Source organism: Lytechinus variegatus, chromosome 2, assembly GCF_018143015.1.
Source record: "Lytechinus variegatus isolate NC3 chromosome 2, Lvar_3.0, whole genome shotgun sequence".
Classification (NCBI taxonomy): Eukaryota; Metazoa; Echinodermata; class Echinoidea; order Temnopleuroida; family Toxopneustidae; genus Lytechinus; species Lytechinus variegatus.
Window position 1 is genome coordinate 56589645 of NC_054741.1, and position 14901 is coordinate 56604545.

The window sequence follows — 14901 nt, forward strand, 5'->3', positions numbered from 1 at the left end:
GTCCAATGAGACTAAGAAAACACACTTATGTTGATCGAAAAATGACAGAACATCATTCTGCAATTTCAAAAGTGCTGTCTCCATGCTGAAATAGGATCTATATGCTGACTGTATTGGATCTTGTAAGCCATTATCATGTACATGTTCTGTTTAGTTGAATTGATACGTTTTATATCACTTTAGCAATATGTGAAATATTACTAACAGGCCTGTAATTACATAATGTGTCTTTATTCAGATTGTTTTTCGTGATTATTGGTGTAACTATAGCCTGATGAACACCATCTGGAAATGTACCCGATGATAATGAGCTGTTTACAATAGAGGTCAGAGTAGGAATATTGCAATTCACAAGTTTTTTCAAAAGCCAAGCTACACCACTGGCAAGTCACTGGCAAGTCATGAAAAATAGACGGTGAACTGGGGGAATTGAGGTCACTGAATCTATTTTTAGCACTCTCATTCCCTGTAAATGCTGTCTATGCTGTCAGGGGTAAGTAAAAGAAAACTATCCCCATAAACAAGGACAATCCCAATTTATCAAGACACATGTATGTCTTGGTTTATGAGGATATCCTTGTTTTCTGGGACAATCCCAATTTTTGGACCAGCATCTCTACTGATTACACAGTGAATTTTTAAGAAGTTGGTAAATATCACCTTATCACAGAAGTAATGTTTGCCGAAACTTGCTCCAGCTACTCGCTGGGGCTCTTCCTGGTGAGTAGCTATACGGTCATAATTTTTTTGAAATTATACTTTAAAATCATTCATAAAAGAGAAAAATCACTAACCTCGGCCTGGAAAGTGGTTTCGCATGTCTCCAACGGAAGTGAAAGAAGCTCGATGGTGGGGCTAATAAATTTCATAACCTAAATTCAGCTCGTTGATAGTTTTATAACTGTGTCTCAATTCATTCAGTTCCCATAGGAACTCTGCAAAGCAGTTTTCCACTGCATCATGCTAAGCTGGTATATAACCAATTAAAACATTTTACATCTAAGTTAATCAGTCATAGACAACAGACATTACTCTGTGGCCTTTTTGGTAAAATTAGAGACAATTGCAAAGCTGAGATTTTACTCACACCCTTTCCAATGCACTAGACCACATAGACAGGAATAACCGTTGTTTCTGGGGATGTATTCAACAATTTTCAACAATTTCTGACATTTTACTATCATCCCCATTCACCAATGGTAGTGTGTTAGTGCAAGACCGCACTACCCTTGCTGTTTACCATCATGGTCTTTCTAGCCATTTTTCTTGATCTGTTTATTATACCTAAGTTAATTTGATTTCATTTTTCACAGGACGCTGGACAGATCTTATGTCAAGCATGTCGCCTAGTCCCGCTTCAAGACAACTTGATGGTTACCAAAGTCTGTCAGCTGATAGTCATCATTACCCATCAAAAGGTAAAGTATCAGAGGCTTATTTTCTGTAATAAGTCATCATTTTTAGTGTAATCAAGTCTCCTCTATGATGGAAAAAGGAAGCAAAAATGTATATCAATCAGATCTGAGTTATTTCATTGCATGTGTATTAAAGTCTCAGGTTTGTGCTTGAATCAGATGCAACCTTCCAGGGCATTTTTGGATGTATCATTATGAGCAACACTGCATTTTGGGTGCATCGTTTGTACTGTCTTGCTATAAACCTGACAGTGACACAACAGGGAATCCTAAGCAGACTACAGAAAAAAACTGAAGATCATAGGTAATTTGTTTCATTTTGAAATTCACTGATTGAATGTGGAATTCCTGAATTTTCCATAGACTTTGTAAAGGGGGCCACTGGGCTCCTCAAAGCAACATGCTGATCCTACTTTGGTTTCCAGACAAATTTTATTATCATTACAGCCTATAACTATTACCACTGACTAAACTCTAGATTGTTGATTGGCTGAGAAGCAATGCTTTCCGATTGTTGCTGTAATATGTCTAAAGAAACTGTTAGAAAATGACTATTTTGTTAGTTAGTGCAGACAAATTTCATAAAACTGTCCACTTTTAATACCATGTTGCTGTAGGAACATAACAATTGAATAGTTTTTAGTTGTTTGTGTTTTTTTTTTCTCGAGGTGAACCTCACAAAACCCAGCACTACAGCACTTCTAGAGTTTGTGATTGGAGTTAGCAAGCAATGTGTATCGTGGATGCTCCCAGACACATTGAGGGCTCTAGGTGCCATTCTTTATGAAAATGGACCAAAGAGTGAAACGGTAGGCAATCATTTAGAAGTGAAAATGTGTTAACTTTAGCTATTTGTTAGAAGAGATGTCAAGTAGAGTTTGATAAAAGCAGAACAGTTTTAGCAAAATATTCATTGTTAAATTGGTAAATACCCTTTAAAGAATGATTGTTTTATGATTTTCAAACGGTAGTTCATGTTGGCTGAAAATATATTTTTTTTTCAATTTAGAAGTGTTATGAAATAATGTTGTTTACATTCTGAAATGATAGTTAATGTCATTTTCAGTTTTTTGAGAAAAAGTAAATGAATGGAATTAGTATCACTTTGACCTATGAAGGAGCTACATAGTTTATGATAACATAAAAATTAAAAGTTCAATAATTCATAAGTTTGAAGTTTTGAAAGTCATAACTTTTTCATTTATTTTTTGCCAAACATAGTGTTTTCTTTCCATGGAATTATAAACTGATTAGACTTCAGAATGAACTTGACCTTCAAAGGATCATCAAGTCTCTTGCTACAAAGATATCGCATTTACGTGATCTTAGTACCTTTGAGTCTGATTTTCCGGTCATTCATCTCAATAGCAGCGTGAATACCTTACTTTTCATTCATTTCCGCTATTAATTCAGGATAGCTCATACTGCCAATGTGTTAGTTGTTCATATGGCCCCTGATACTAATAAATACAACAATGTAAATCATCAAATTGCTAAGATTAAAGCTTGGGTTTCAAAGAGTATTTAGGCTGAGACAGTTCCCATTACAGCATACAGTTTCTATATCATCTTTTTAGTTTTTCCTCAGTGCGTAGAGATGCTGTGGCAGTTATATTTGCAACAAGAGCACTAGATTATTTTTATTATTTAATCAAGTATATATGACTATTCAGGCACTCTCCTGTTTTATATAGGCCCAAAAGATTTCATGTGAGACAACCCTTGCCATACGGAATAGTATAAATTATGAAGAAAAAAAAGGAAAATGAAATCTGTAGAATATAGATATTTTATGCATTGGGTCTTGATGTCATCAAAATGTGTTTTGTACTTATCCCTTTTCAGTTTCTTGAAGAAATGTTGATGCCGACGCCTCCAGGTCTCCTGCAGAAAATGGTCTTGTCACATGACCACGAAGTCAGACGCACAGCTATCCTCTGCGTTGCTAATGCTTGTATGAAGTGAGCAATAATCCATAACTTTCTTTCTAATTCTTCGCGTTTCATGATATCTTCAATGCTAGGAAAAAAAGGCTTCCAAAAGTTGAAGAGTGTTAAGCCTGGAAAGAAAATCAAATGCTGGAGAGAAATATAAGAGAAAGTGGGATACTCTTGAAACCTGTTATAAGTGAGAAAGGTGAAATTTATGGATCTTATAATTGGAATGCATGTTAACAATTATCTGGATTTTCTAGGCCTAAAATCTGTTATTCAAAGAAGTCAATGGTTGGAAATATTTGTTTAAAATATTTGTGAAAGGCAGTCAAATGTTTTCAATTTTTTTTTTTTTTCCATTTGATGTCTTTGACCAGGCAGACAACAGATTTCCTTTGATCTCTGAAGAGTATTCCATCAACATTTTGTCACTGACAGGTCGGATTTCACAAATCTATTGATTTTGATTGACTGAGAAACACGGGTGTCTTGACTCTTACTATGGTGACTTTCAGATTTTAGACAAACTTTGTCCGATAAATCACCTGACAAGTCTGTGCATGAATTGCTCCCGGGGGAAACAATGTTCATATTAGAAGCCTTTATTATGTTCTCCCATCTTTTTGTTACATCCAACAGGAGTGAGGATGGAAGGGTGATCAGCGAGCCTCTTCTGAGTCTCAGTTTGGACATAATCTTATCAGCACTTCATACCTCTAAACCGACTGGTTGTGATGACTATACTCATGTTAGGGTGAGTAAAGAAAAATGTAGTCTGGTTAAATTTACCTTCCATAAGTTGAATAATTGCCTCAGATGAAGCAACTTTTCAGACCAGATTTTTCATAATACACTTGATGGAGGAGGAGGAGTAGGGGCGGGAATTGAGGAGGAAGGGGGGGAGGAGGAGGAAGAGGAAGAGGAAGAGGTGGAGGAGGAAGAAGAGGAAGAGGAAGAAAAGGAGGAGGATGAAGGGGAAGGAGAAATAGAAAAGAAAAGATGAAGCATACTAGGCAGAAAAGGAATAAGAGGAGAGAACAGAAGAAGCAGAGAGGCTGCAAAGGGAGCAGATTGTCTTCTTTGAAGAAGACAAATGAGTAGAAATGAAAAATTGAATGAACACTGAAGAAGAAAAAGACCCTGAAGAAGACTTAAAGAAGACCTTGACAGAGGAGTAGAGTGAATAATCAATGCACACTTGGAATACATGAACACATTTACTTACCCATTGATTTTGTTTTTCATTCAGTTCTTATTAGGAGCACTTCGGGGGTTGCAGAACCTTTTATCTGCTCAGAAGAACATCCATGTTGAACAGTTGGGGTCAGTTTTAGCAGCCCTAAAGGTGAATAGCATAATTTTCTTTCTCTGTTTGATAATTATTGTCTATAGAATCATATTGTAATATCACGGCACCATCTTCCGAGCATTCTTATCTGATATAATTATTTTATGCAGTTAGGTAGTAACAAATGCATTACTTTAAATTGAGATATATCCAATCACTTTTATTGCGAACCCAGTTTAACTGAGCATGTGGTCTAAATTTGTGGTTCAGCTATAGATAGCTATATTTGGCATTGATGAAAGCTACAAAATATACCAGGAAAAATGTCAGAAAAAAATATCAGAAGGAAAATTCAGAAAACTTTTGATATATTATTGCCTTTTCTGTTTCTTTTTAGAGCTATTCCTTGTATGGATTACCAAGCATTGGGACCAACCTTCAGATCCCTTCCACCCTCTTCCCTTCCTCCCTCTACCAGTCCAGCCCTTCCCCTGCTAAACCCAATACACAGCCGAAAGGAGATGATGTTTCAGAGGGGAAAGGCACCCAGGGTGGAACACCAAAATCGTCCACAGGAAGGAAGAATAAGAGAAGAGGAGGGAAAAAGCAACAGGAGAAAGAGTGAGTGATAAATAGATAGATAGATGGATAGATACAAAGATAAAATGGTTTATTAATCATAGCCAAAGGCCGGATTGTGATCAATTTTACAAACATGAAAGTTATATATAAAGCTTTCAAAGTTTCATACAAAGTATCATAACATTTTCTAAATGATACACAAACCTATCATGTAAACTGTGTGATCTTAGAAAAAAAATGTGGAGAAAAATAAGAATGCAGTAGTAGGTGAGTGAAAAGAAAGAAGGAAACTAGATGAATGAAAATGGAAGCCATGAAGGTGTAAGGAAGTGAATGGACAGAATGGAAGAGAGAGGTGAGATAAGGAGGAAAACCAGAAGGAGAAAGGAAGAGAAAAGAAGAGATCACTTTTATCAAATTCTTGACAGGTACACACCACATCCTATCACTTAGAGGTGGTAGCAGGTAAAATTCAGTGAGATTTAGATACAATAAACCATTAAATATTGACATAGTAAAATATGCAATGATGTAATTAAACTTTGGAATAATCATCAAAATGTGAATGTAATAACATTGTGAGTAAAAAAAAGTGCAATACGCAGCTGAAAAACGTGAGCTCGAATCGCAGTGAGCCAGGCCTATGCGCTCTCAAAAGCCCCCAATCATAAATGCCCGAGAATACTGCAATATTGCCACAATATTTCCTTGGATTAAGATTAAAAATATTCCCCATCTCACCATATCAATGTTGTGAAAACATACTGGAAGCTCGTTCATTTTAATAGTAGATGCTTGAGTATTTATGTTTGTAATGGGCGTTGCTGTGAATGATATATATGATTGAACCATGTTCTTGATTTATGTAGACTTGCAAAACAACAGCGGGAGAAACAGGAGGAAAACCCAACAGCTTTCATGAAACAGGGAGGACACCAGCCTGATGGAACAGCCACAGCAGATGGCTCTTCCAATCAAGATGCACTCTCCTTCTGGCCAAGCTGGGGTAGAGTAAGCAGTTCAGAGTCAGAGTACTCAGATTCAGAGGGAGGACAGGTATCAAAGCTAAGATCTGCATCATCTAAAGTGAGGCAGGCTTCCCTTGGGTGTCTCCACAGTGTAGTGAAGGTGAGTATTTAAAGGTCAAGTCCACCACAGAAAAATGTTGATTTAAATCAATAGAGAAAAATCAGACAAGCACAATGCTGAAAATTTCATCAAAATCGGATGTAAAATAAGAAAGTTATGACATTTCAAAGTTTCGCTTATTTTCAACAAAAGAGTTATATGAACGAGCCAGTTACATCCAAATGAGAGAGTCGATGACGTCACTCACTATTTCTTTTGTTTTTTATTGTTTGAATTATACAATATTTCAATTTTTACGAATTTGATGATTAGGACCTCATTGCCTGAAGCACAAAATGTTAAAATAATGGAATTCCACGTGTTCAGGGAGGAATGAAACTTCATTTCACATGACAATGACGAGAAAATAAAAATATTTCATATTTTATATAATAAAATACAAAAGAAATAGTGAGTGATGTCATCAACTCTCTCATTTGGATGTAACTGGCTCGTTCATATAACTATTTTGTTGAATATAAGCGAAACTTTAAAATGCCATAACTTTCTTATTTTACATCCGATTTTGATGAATTTTTCAGTGTTATGCTTGTTGAATTTTTTCTCTTTGTATTCAAATCAAGTTTTTTTGGGGTGGACTTGTCCTTAAAGGTTTAAAAAATATTTTGGAGGGAGTGCAGATATGTAAATTAAGAATAGATTCATCTAAAAGGAGACGTGCTTTTCCACGATGTGTAGAGTATTGTGAAGTAAAGTGTTACCAAGTAACGATGCTAAGATAATTGCCTTGTTAGTATAAAGACATCCTCCTATGTAATGTCTCTAGGGACTCTACACAGTGATAATCATTAGCCTGTTTAGGGGTTACAAATAATTGATTGAAATTTTCAGCTAATTCTGAATTGAATTTGACATCTCTTGAATAAAGAGCACCTTAATGTTCTTTATGTTTGCTGCACTTCTGGGTCCGTAACACAAAGTGTAAAGAATAATCATACGCTCAATTTCATGAGTAATTGAACATTGTAGTCAAACAATGCAATCAATCTTATGGAAATGTTCTACAATTATTGTCAAGCTTTGGTTGTGGGCAACTGGTCTCATTTTGTCATGATTGAAAAACTAAAGCATAATCATTTCCATTGTAAAAGGTTGAAAAAAAAAAAAAAAAATGTTAGGGATTATTGTAACATTCGACTTCCCATAAGGTCAAAAGTTACTGATGCTTTCATTCCAGCTGATGCAACTTTGAAAACAGATGCCACTGAGAATAAGAGATGATCAGTAATTAGAGGTCATAGAGGAGAAGACTTTCACCACATTGATTTTTATGTGAATCAAATGATAAAGACTATAATCAGTTTCAGTTCTGATCACTGAGTGATCCTAAATATGTACTTCAATAATTTGTTCACGAACAATGCAGTGCCCCTCCAATCATTGTCCCCTCCGGATCACAGTCCGCCACTGCATCCTTGCATTGATCAAATTATGCACAGGGAAAGCATGCTAACGCCTAGTTATCAATGAGATTATGCATCAAATAACATACATGTGTTGGTGCCTAATCCTGAGTTTTATCCATACTTAATTTTGTTGAAACACCACCCAGATATATATTATTTCAAGGGTGCAGTGAACATTGTCCAAAATTAATCTTGCATTGAAATGAGATGATTTTCAGGCTAGGGTCTTTGGACATTGTGTACCCCAATCTGTTAATATGAATTTTAATGTATTCTGTGGTACATTGCCTTTCTGGTGAATATTTGAATAAGGAAGATGACAGTTAGTAGTATTGCTGATGTGGTTTACGGTACACCATGTGGAGTGTTATAGAAGCAGTGGATAGAAGAAGAGAGGAAGTGGATAGGCGAGAAAGTGGAGATTTGAGAATAGAGTATTCTTTCTTGAGAATAGTCCTGAAAAGGACTGTAAACCAGAAGGAATGTTGAGTGAGAACAGCTTGAGTAGTAGAGCTGATGAGGAGATGCTGGCTTGCGTCGGCGAGTAGAGATGATGAGTAGTAGAGAGACTCGACGTTTCGGACAGGTTGACTGTCCGTCTTCAGGACAGTCAACATGACGGACAGTCAACCTGTCCGAAACGTCGAGTCTCTCTACTACTCATCATCTCTACTCGCCGACGCAAGCCAGCATCTCCTCATCAGCTCTACTACTCAAGCTGTTCTCACTCAACATTCCTTCTGGTTTACAGTCCTTTTCAGGACTATTCTCAAGAAAGAATACTCTATTCTCAAATCTCCACTTTCTCGCCTATCCACTTCCTCTCTTCTTCTATCCACTGCTTCTATAACACTCCACATGGTGTACCGTAAACCACATCAGCAATTGTACATGCCACCATGGAAACCTTCAAACAACATCTGAGTTAGTAGTATGTAGCATTATGGACTAAAATCCTGTTTGGTCTGGATTTAAAGCTTGGTTTAATTCATCAGAATACTGCTCTCTTGTTTCCGTTGGTAGTTCAAGAATCCCTCTCATTTCTTTGTTTACTTCCTCACCAGAACACGGATAAGAGGCAGATGTTTGGTTACTGGTCAGCGTTCATTCCAGACGCACCGCCTACCATGGGTCTCAACACGCAGACCCTATTCACCTGTATGTTGAAGGATCCATCTCCGAAGGCCAGGGTAGCAAGTGTTGCAGTCATCATGGCTCTCCTTGATGGCTCTAAACAGTTCCTTATTGCAGCTGATGAAAGGTAAGAATTGATGTTTTACTCCATGGCTAAATACATGTGGAGCCTTAGGTATTCATTATCGAGCTCTTGGCCATTCCATAAAATTATCAACCTTTTTGTACGTCAGACCCCCAAGTTGAACTTCACTTCATAAACTGACCAAGTCATGGCCATTTGAGAGCATTACAGACTGTCAAAAGAACAAATAAATCATAGACAGGAAATTTCATGAAGGTCCCACATATAGGGGTCGGACATACATATTGTATGGAATTGCCCCTCTGGTAAATGAGAAAGGGAGTTGGGAGGTCTATGAATATCCTATTACTTTAAAGGAAAACATGGTATGTGTTGCAATCATCACAGCTTTTCTTGATGGCTCCTAACATTCCTTTATTACTGTAAGTGACAGGTAAGAACTGACATTTTTATTGGCCCAAAGGAATTACAAGCTTTCATTAGTAAGCTCTGGTAGATATTAAGAATGGGAGTTGGTAGATTTGAGAATACCCTCTCACTCCAAAGGCCAGGATGGCAAGGGTTGCAATTAAGATGACTCTTTGTGATGACTTTTTACTATTATCATGACAGTTGATATTTATATGTAAAAAATGTAATTGTTAGATCTATGGTCTAATGGTACCAGAAGATTTACAGTATCAAACTCTAGAACAATTTTTGATAGAAATTTAGGGATTCCCTTTCACCTTGGGAGTCCAGAGTGGCAAGCATTGTGGGCATTATAGCTCTTCTTGATTGATAACAGAGGATGGTAGATAACAGCTTGAATTTAAGTGAATTTTAGACTTTCTGCATTTAGCTTGAAAGATTTGAAACAACCCTCTCCAAAAAAGGCCAGTACTGCAACTGATGCTGTAGTCATGGCTCTTGATGGCTGAATAATAACTTATCGTTGTTTTCATTTGTTAGCTTTACAAGATAAAATTATTGTACTCAAGACTCTCTACCCTTCCCAAAAGGCCGGGGGGGGGGGAAGTATTGGGATTATCATCCCTCTCCTAGACAACTCCAAGCAGTACCTCATTGTAGATGATAAGTGTCACTGAGTATTTTGCATGTAGCAATACTGTTTGTCAGAGTATACTTCCATAAAATAATCAACATTTTTGTTTTTTAAACCCCCTTTCACTTCACTTCAGTCATGATGGGCATTTTACCTTTCATATGAAGCACACAAAAGGATTGAAACAGTTCAGGGAGGTCCTGTTTATGAGGAATCAGAAGTATATGCGTCCTTTATGGAATTGCTGTGCTCTTTATGTCTATGTTCCAGTGTGAAATGACAATAATATTCATTTTTCCTCACACACAGAGTTCAGAAGAAAACCGCCTTCACGCCATTTTCCTACACACTAGCATGTACGATCAAGGAGATACACAGGAGCCTTCTTTTAGCCTTGGTTGCTGAAAGCTTCCATACCACAATTACACAAATCGTAAAGGTAGGAATACTTGTCGGTATCAACCTCGGTTGGGATATTTTACGTGTTACGCAGTTTACAAGTGCACTTCAAGGGCAACCCTGTACACTGTAAATGATGTCTTTTTTATTTCATGCTGAGAAAACTCGGAAGTTCATTCTCAAGATCTTAATTTCATACTAAACAATATCACAAGAATGGTTTCATTCCACACTTTTATATGCACACAGTCAAGTCACGTAGATTGAAGTATGACTTAGTCGCATTTAAATGCTGACGTGTACGTAATATGCAACACAATCTTATTGATAGATACGCAGTAGTTTGCGTCCTCATGACACAATCTGACCAATGCGGTCAACCCTTTTATACCGTACAAAATTGGGTATTTAAGTGCGACTCTAAGTCATACTTAAATCTTTGTGAAACACCCCACAGGTCTTATAAATCCAACATTGCTTCTTCTTCATTTGTGCCATGTAAGTGCACCTTAATTCTTTAATCTACTTATTTATTTTTTATTATTTGTTGAAATACATGTATACAGGATGATGTATGATCAACAATAATAATGACAAAGAATCAAAAGAACAGATCAAGAATAGAAAAGATCATATTGATAAATAAAGGTTTACAATGGATGCTCTATTGAGCAGACATCTATCTTTATATAAAAAAGAAACTCCAAAAACGGTTTCCAACTAAGGTCTCTCTTTTATGTTATATTTGCACCTCAATTATTTTAATCTATGTTATCATTCCAGTGTCTTTCAATGTTAGCAATGAATGTTCCTTACAATCACCTTGAAGCTGGCCTTCTCACCAGGATAATAAGAGCACTCAAACCATTCTTCTGCCATAGAGGTAAGTATGCCCTCATTACATGCAACATCATATTTTATAAACCTTTAACAGGTGTATTTTTTATCAGAGCTGCATGATTTAATTATGGCATTAGTGACAATTGCTACTTATATGATTATGTACATGTATGATCATTGTTAGGGACATGTTGGGCTCAAAATATGGCATACTGGATATGATAGTAAAGATTGTATCACAAAGAAACAAGATATTCATGCCTGAATACAGTGAATATAAACTGCAGAAAATTTTTTTAGTCATAAACATAATAGTCTGTATGATAATCTCCTCCTGTATAGACAGCAATGTAAGGACAGCCTGCCTGACGTGTGTAGGGGCCGTCCTGGGAGCCAGCCCTCCATTAGACGAAGTCACCAAGCTCATGGAGAGCAGCGAAAGACCAAAGGCAGGTGGTTCCGGAACCTTGTTTCTTCAGCTCAAAGCCAACCAGTCCTCAAACAATGTGGAAAGTCCCGTGAATGAAAGCAGTAGAGGTAATCCTCCAGAGGTTGGAAGCCCTGCTGACTCTGCCAAACAGGATCCAAGACAGGCCTTGGGTCTCCCTAATGCGGGAGAGGCAGATCGAACTGAACAAGCCTTGAATAGGCTGTCGTTGAAAGATGGACAAAGTGCCTCTGGAAGATCAGAGGCAACTGATGGTGGAACTGTGAACCCTGCGAAAGATGGTAGTAACCATATGTCGTGGTTAGTGAGACTGTGCAGTGATATATGCTTGCCAGCTGACACTCCGGAATATGCAGCTAATAGTCAAAATGAAAGGTTAGTTAATTATTATAATCAATGGTGATCATGGTGATCATTCACATATCATGTAATGGAGCAAACTTAAAATCTCACTTATTGGATGATATAAGAATACACATATCAATTGCATTTATTTTTTCTGTGATCAGTAAAATGCCTGCCATAAGTTATTTTCATGAAATATTTAGCTACATATGATACATGATGTTTTATTAACTCTTAATGTACCATTCACTGTAATCACTGTTTGTGGTAACTCCCGTAGGAACTCGGCAGGACAGCATTTGCTGGTAAACACCAAGTTGGTATATAACCAATTACGTGTGAAACATTTTACGTCTAGGTTAATCAGTCAAAGTGGCTGACGTTATAGACGACAGATATCACTCTCAGGCCCTTTTATCAAAGTGGAGACAATGACAGAGTTGGGATTCGAACTCACGACCTTGCGATTATGAGTCCAATGCTCTAACCACTGGACCCCACGACCCGTTTTTTTTTCAGAGTCTATTTTTGAATGATTTATTTATAAAAAAAGAGAATCACTCATTAGACAATAATGTTAAACCTCTTGACCATAAGCTGAACCGAACAATGGAATCACTCATGCATGCAATGCATTCCTCAAAATGCAATAGGCATAACAATAGCTGTATGACCATTGCACGAATATGTGTTCGTGGCACTCTAGTGGATGCACAGATTCCTCTCTTATCACTATTCTCTCTTTACCTCTCTCCCTCCCCTTTTACCCTTTTTTTCTTCTCTCTGTTCTGTCTGCCATTGAAACCTGTCATCCCTCTCTCCTTTCTAACGTTATACCTCTACATGCATATCCCTTCCCTCTTCATCCTTCTACTCTCACATGGCATGCATCTTGTCTCATTTCTTGCAGGTACGGTATAGAATCCCTTCCAGTGCGGATAGAGTCCCTTCAAGTACTAACCCAGATGGTGAAAGGATACTTTCATATAATGAGGGGAACCCTCATGCACCTGACCCATATCATCATTGAATGTTTGTCAGATAGAGATGCTCAAATACAACTCCATAGTCTTAAGGTAGGAACTTCTTCATCCAATGATACTCGTAATAAATTGGCGCTGTATTTATACAGCGCCATCTATCTAGAAATAATCTATGCCAAGGCGCATTATTGTTATTACCCCTGCTCTATGTGTGCCTTGAGCTGCTGCTTCCGGTGGTAAATTGCCAATTCGTCCACTGCCAACTCCTCCGCTCACCACATGGGCTACCTTCTTTTAGTGTAATGCAATTCCGTACATCAACATTTCGTCTAACAACCATTTGGTCCAATCATTGCTTCGTCTCAACACCATTTCATCTATTACCATTTCGTCTAATAACCAGTGGGTCTTTACTTTCATTTTCCACATTTTACACTTGAGTTTGATTAGGCCAAATGGTATATGGACTAAATGGCTAGTGGACCAACTGGTTATTAGACAAAATGGCATTAGACTTAAAAAATGAAAGTAGACCTTGTGGTGATTAGATGAACTTATAGACCAAGTGTACGAATTGGCATTAGACAGATTGGAAATAAACCCTTCCGGTACCCGATGCTTACAAGGAATAGATTCTGCCATGTAACCATTCACCTCACCTGGTTGAGTGCAGCACAATGTGGGTAAATTTCATGTGCATAAAACTGACATTGTTGTATTGAGTAGTTTTATTTCCCATTTGTCGATTTCACTTTTATTTCTGTTCTTGATCTTTTAAGAACCAAGCGATTGAACCATGACATCGCTGTTGGGATCTGTGTTCAAAGCTTTGCCACTTATCTGCTAACCTTTGTTATGAATGTTTTTTGAAGGTTCTTGAAGAGCTGGGTAAGGCTTTGTTAGATCAGCTTGATTCTGAGGGTGAAAAATCTGCAAAACTCAAACCTCCCTTACAGCCCCAAGAGGTAAGCTGCAGGGTATCAGAAGAGTATGTATAGCCTGCTTTTGCAACTTTTGCCCATTCCCCTAAAGATGACAAGAACAAACTTGTCAAATTTTAAGTTCGGGTGGTCATTTTCAGGACCATCCTTCGCTCACAAAAGAATACATGGTGTACCGTGAAACCTCTATTCTCCTTTTTCTGGGGTAATTTAAGTTTGCACAATAATTTTAATTGGTGATTAACCTAACTATCACAAGAAGTATGTGTTTACATTAAATTGAAACAAGTTTATTTGTGATGTTAGATAGTAAAAAAAAAATAATGTAGGATTTATATAGCACACATATCCACCTTATTAGGTGCTCTTGCCGAAGGCAAACACGCCATGGCTAGGAATCAAACCCATGTCCCTCGGCGATAGTGGTTTCAGACAACCTCGAAGTTTGTCAGTTCCAAGTATTTTCTGATCGGGAAATTTACCCGATCAGAAAATACTGGGTAATATTTGCAATGTGAAAGCAAATTTTGCGTAATATCTCCGAAAGAAAATACCCACTAAATAGTAGGAACTTGGCAAAATTACGAGAACTTTCGCAGAGATTTTTCCAAGGTCGCAGGTATTTTGGCAATGTTAAAGCAATTTACGGGAACTTTTAGCAAACCGTGGGTGGCTGCTGAGCTAGTGGTTTTGAATCTCGCGCCTTGCCTGCTTATCAGACCATACTGCGCATGCTCCTAACTTCGGGAATTTATCCCGAAGAGTATGATTCGAGGCGGTGTGAATGCAGGAATAATTAATGGGTATTTTCTAGCCTAAAAAAGTTCTCGTAATTTAATAGGGATTCTTATGATGGAGGCGGTTTGAAACCACCTATTGAAAAACAAGAGTCTAAACCAATTTACCA

At 37.4% G+C, this 14901-nt stretch overlaps 1 protein-coding gene across 1 annotated transcript in view; it reads left to right on the plus strand.

The window, feature by feature from the left end:
• Positions 1–14901, plus strand: part of LOC121408440 (HEAT repeat-containing protein 6-like) — a 61382-nt gene that overhangs the window by 3774 nt on the left and 42707 nt on the right. The window contains exons 2-14 of the mRNA XM_041599914.1: positions 1314–1418; positions 2084–2224; positions 3261–3376; positions 3989–4103; positions 4599–4694; positions 5035–5258; positions 6089–6347; positions 8839–9035; positions 10348–10477; positions 11221–11320; positions 11620–12100; positions 12981–13146; positions 13926–14018. Of these exons, the coding sequence (XP_041455848.1) occupies positions 1314–1418; positions 2084–2224; positions 3261–3376; positions 3989–4103; positions 4599–4694; positions 5035–5258; positions 6089–6347; positions 8839–9035; positions 10348–10477; positions 11221–11320; positions 11620–12100; positions 12981–13146; positions 13926–14018 (2223 nt within the window). The remainder of the gene's footprint in view (positions 1–1313; positions 1419–2083; positions 2225–3260; positions 3377–3988; positions 4104–4598; positions 4695–5034; positions 5259–6088; positions 6348–8838; positions 9036–10347; positions 10478–11220; positions 11321–11619; positions 12101–12980; positions 13147–13925; positions 14019–14901) is intronic.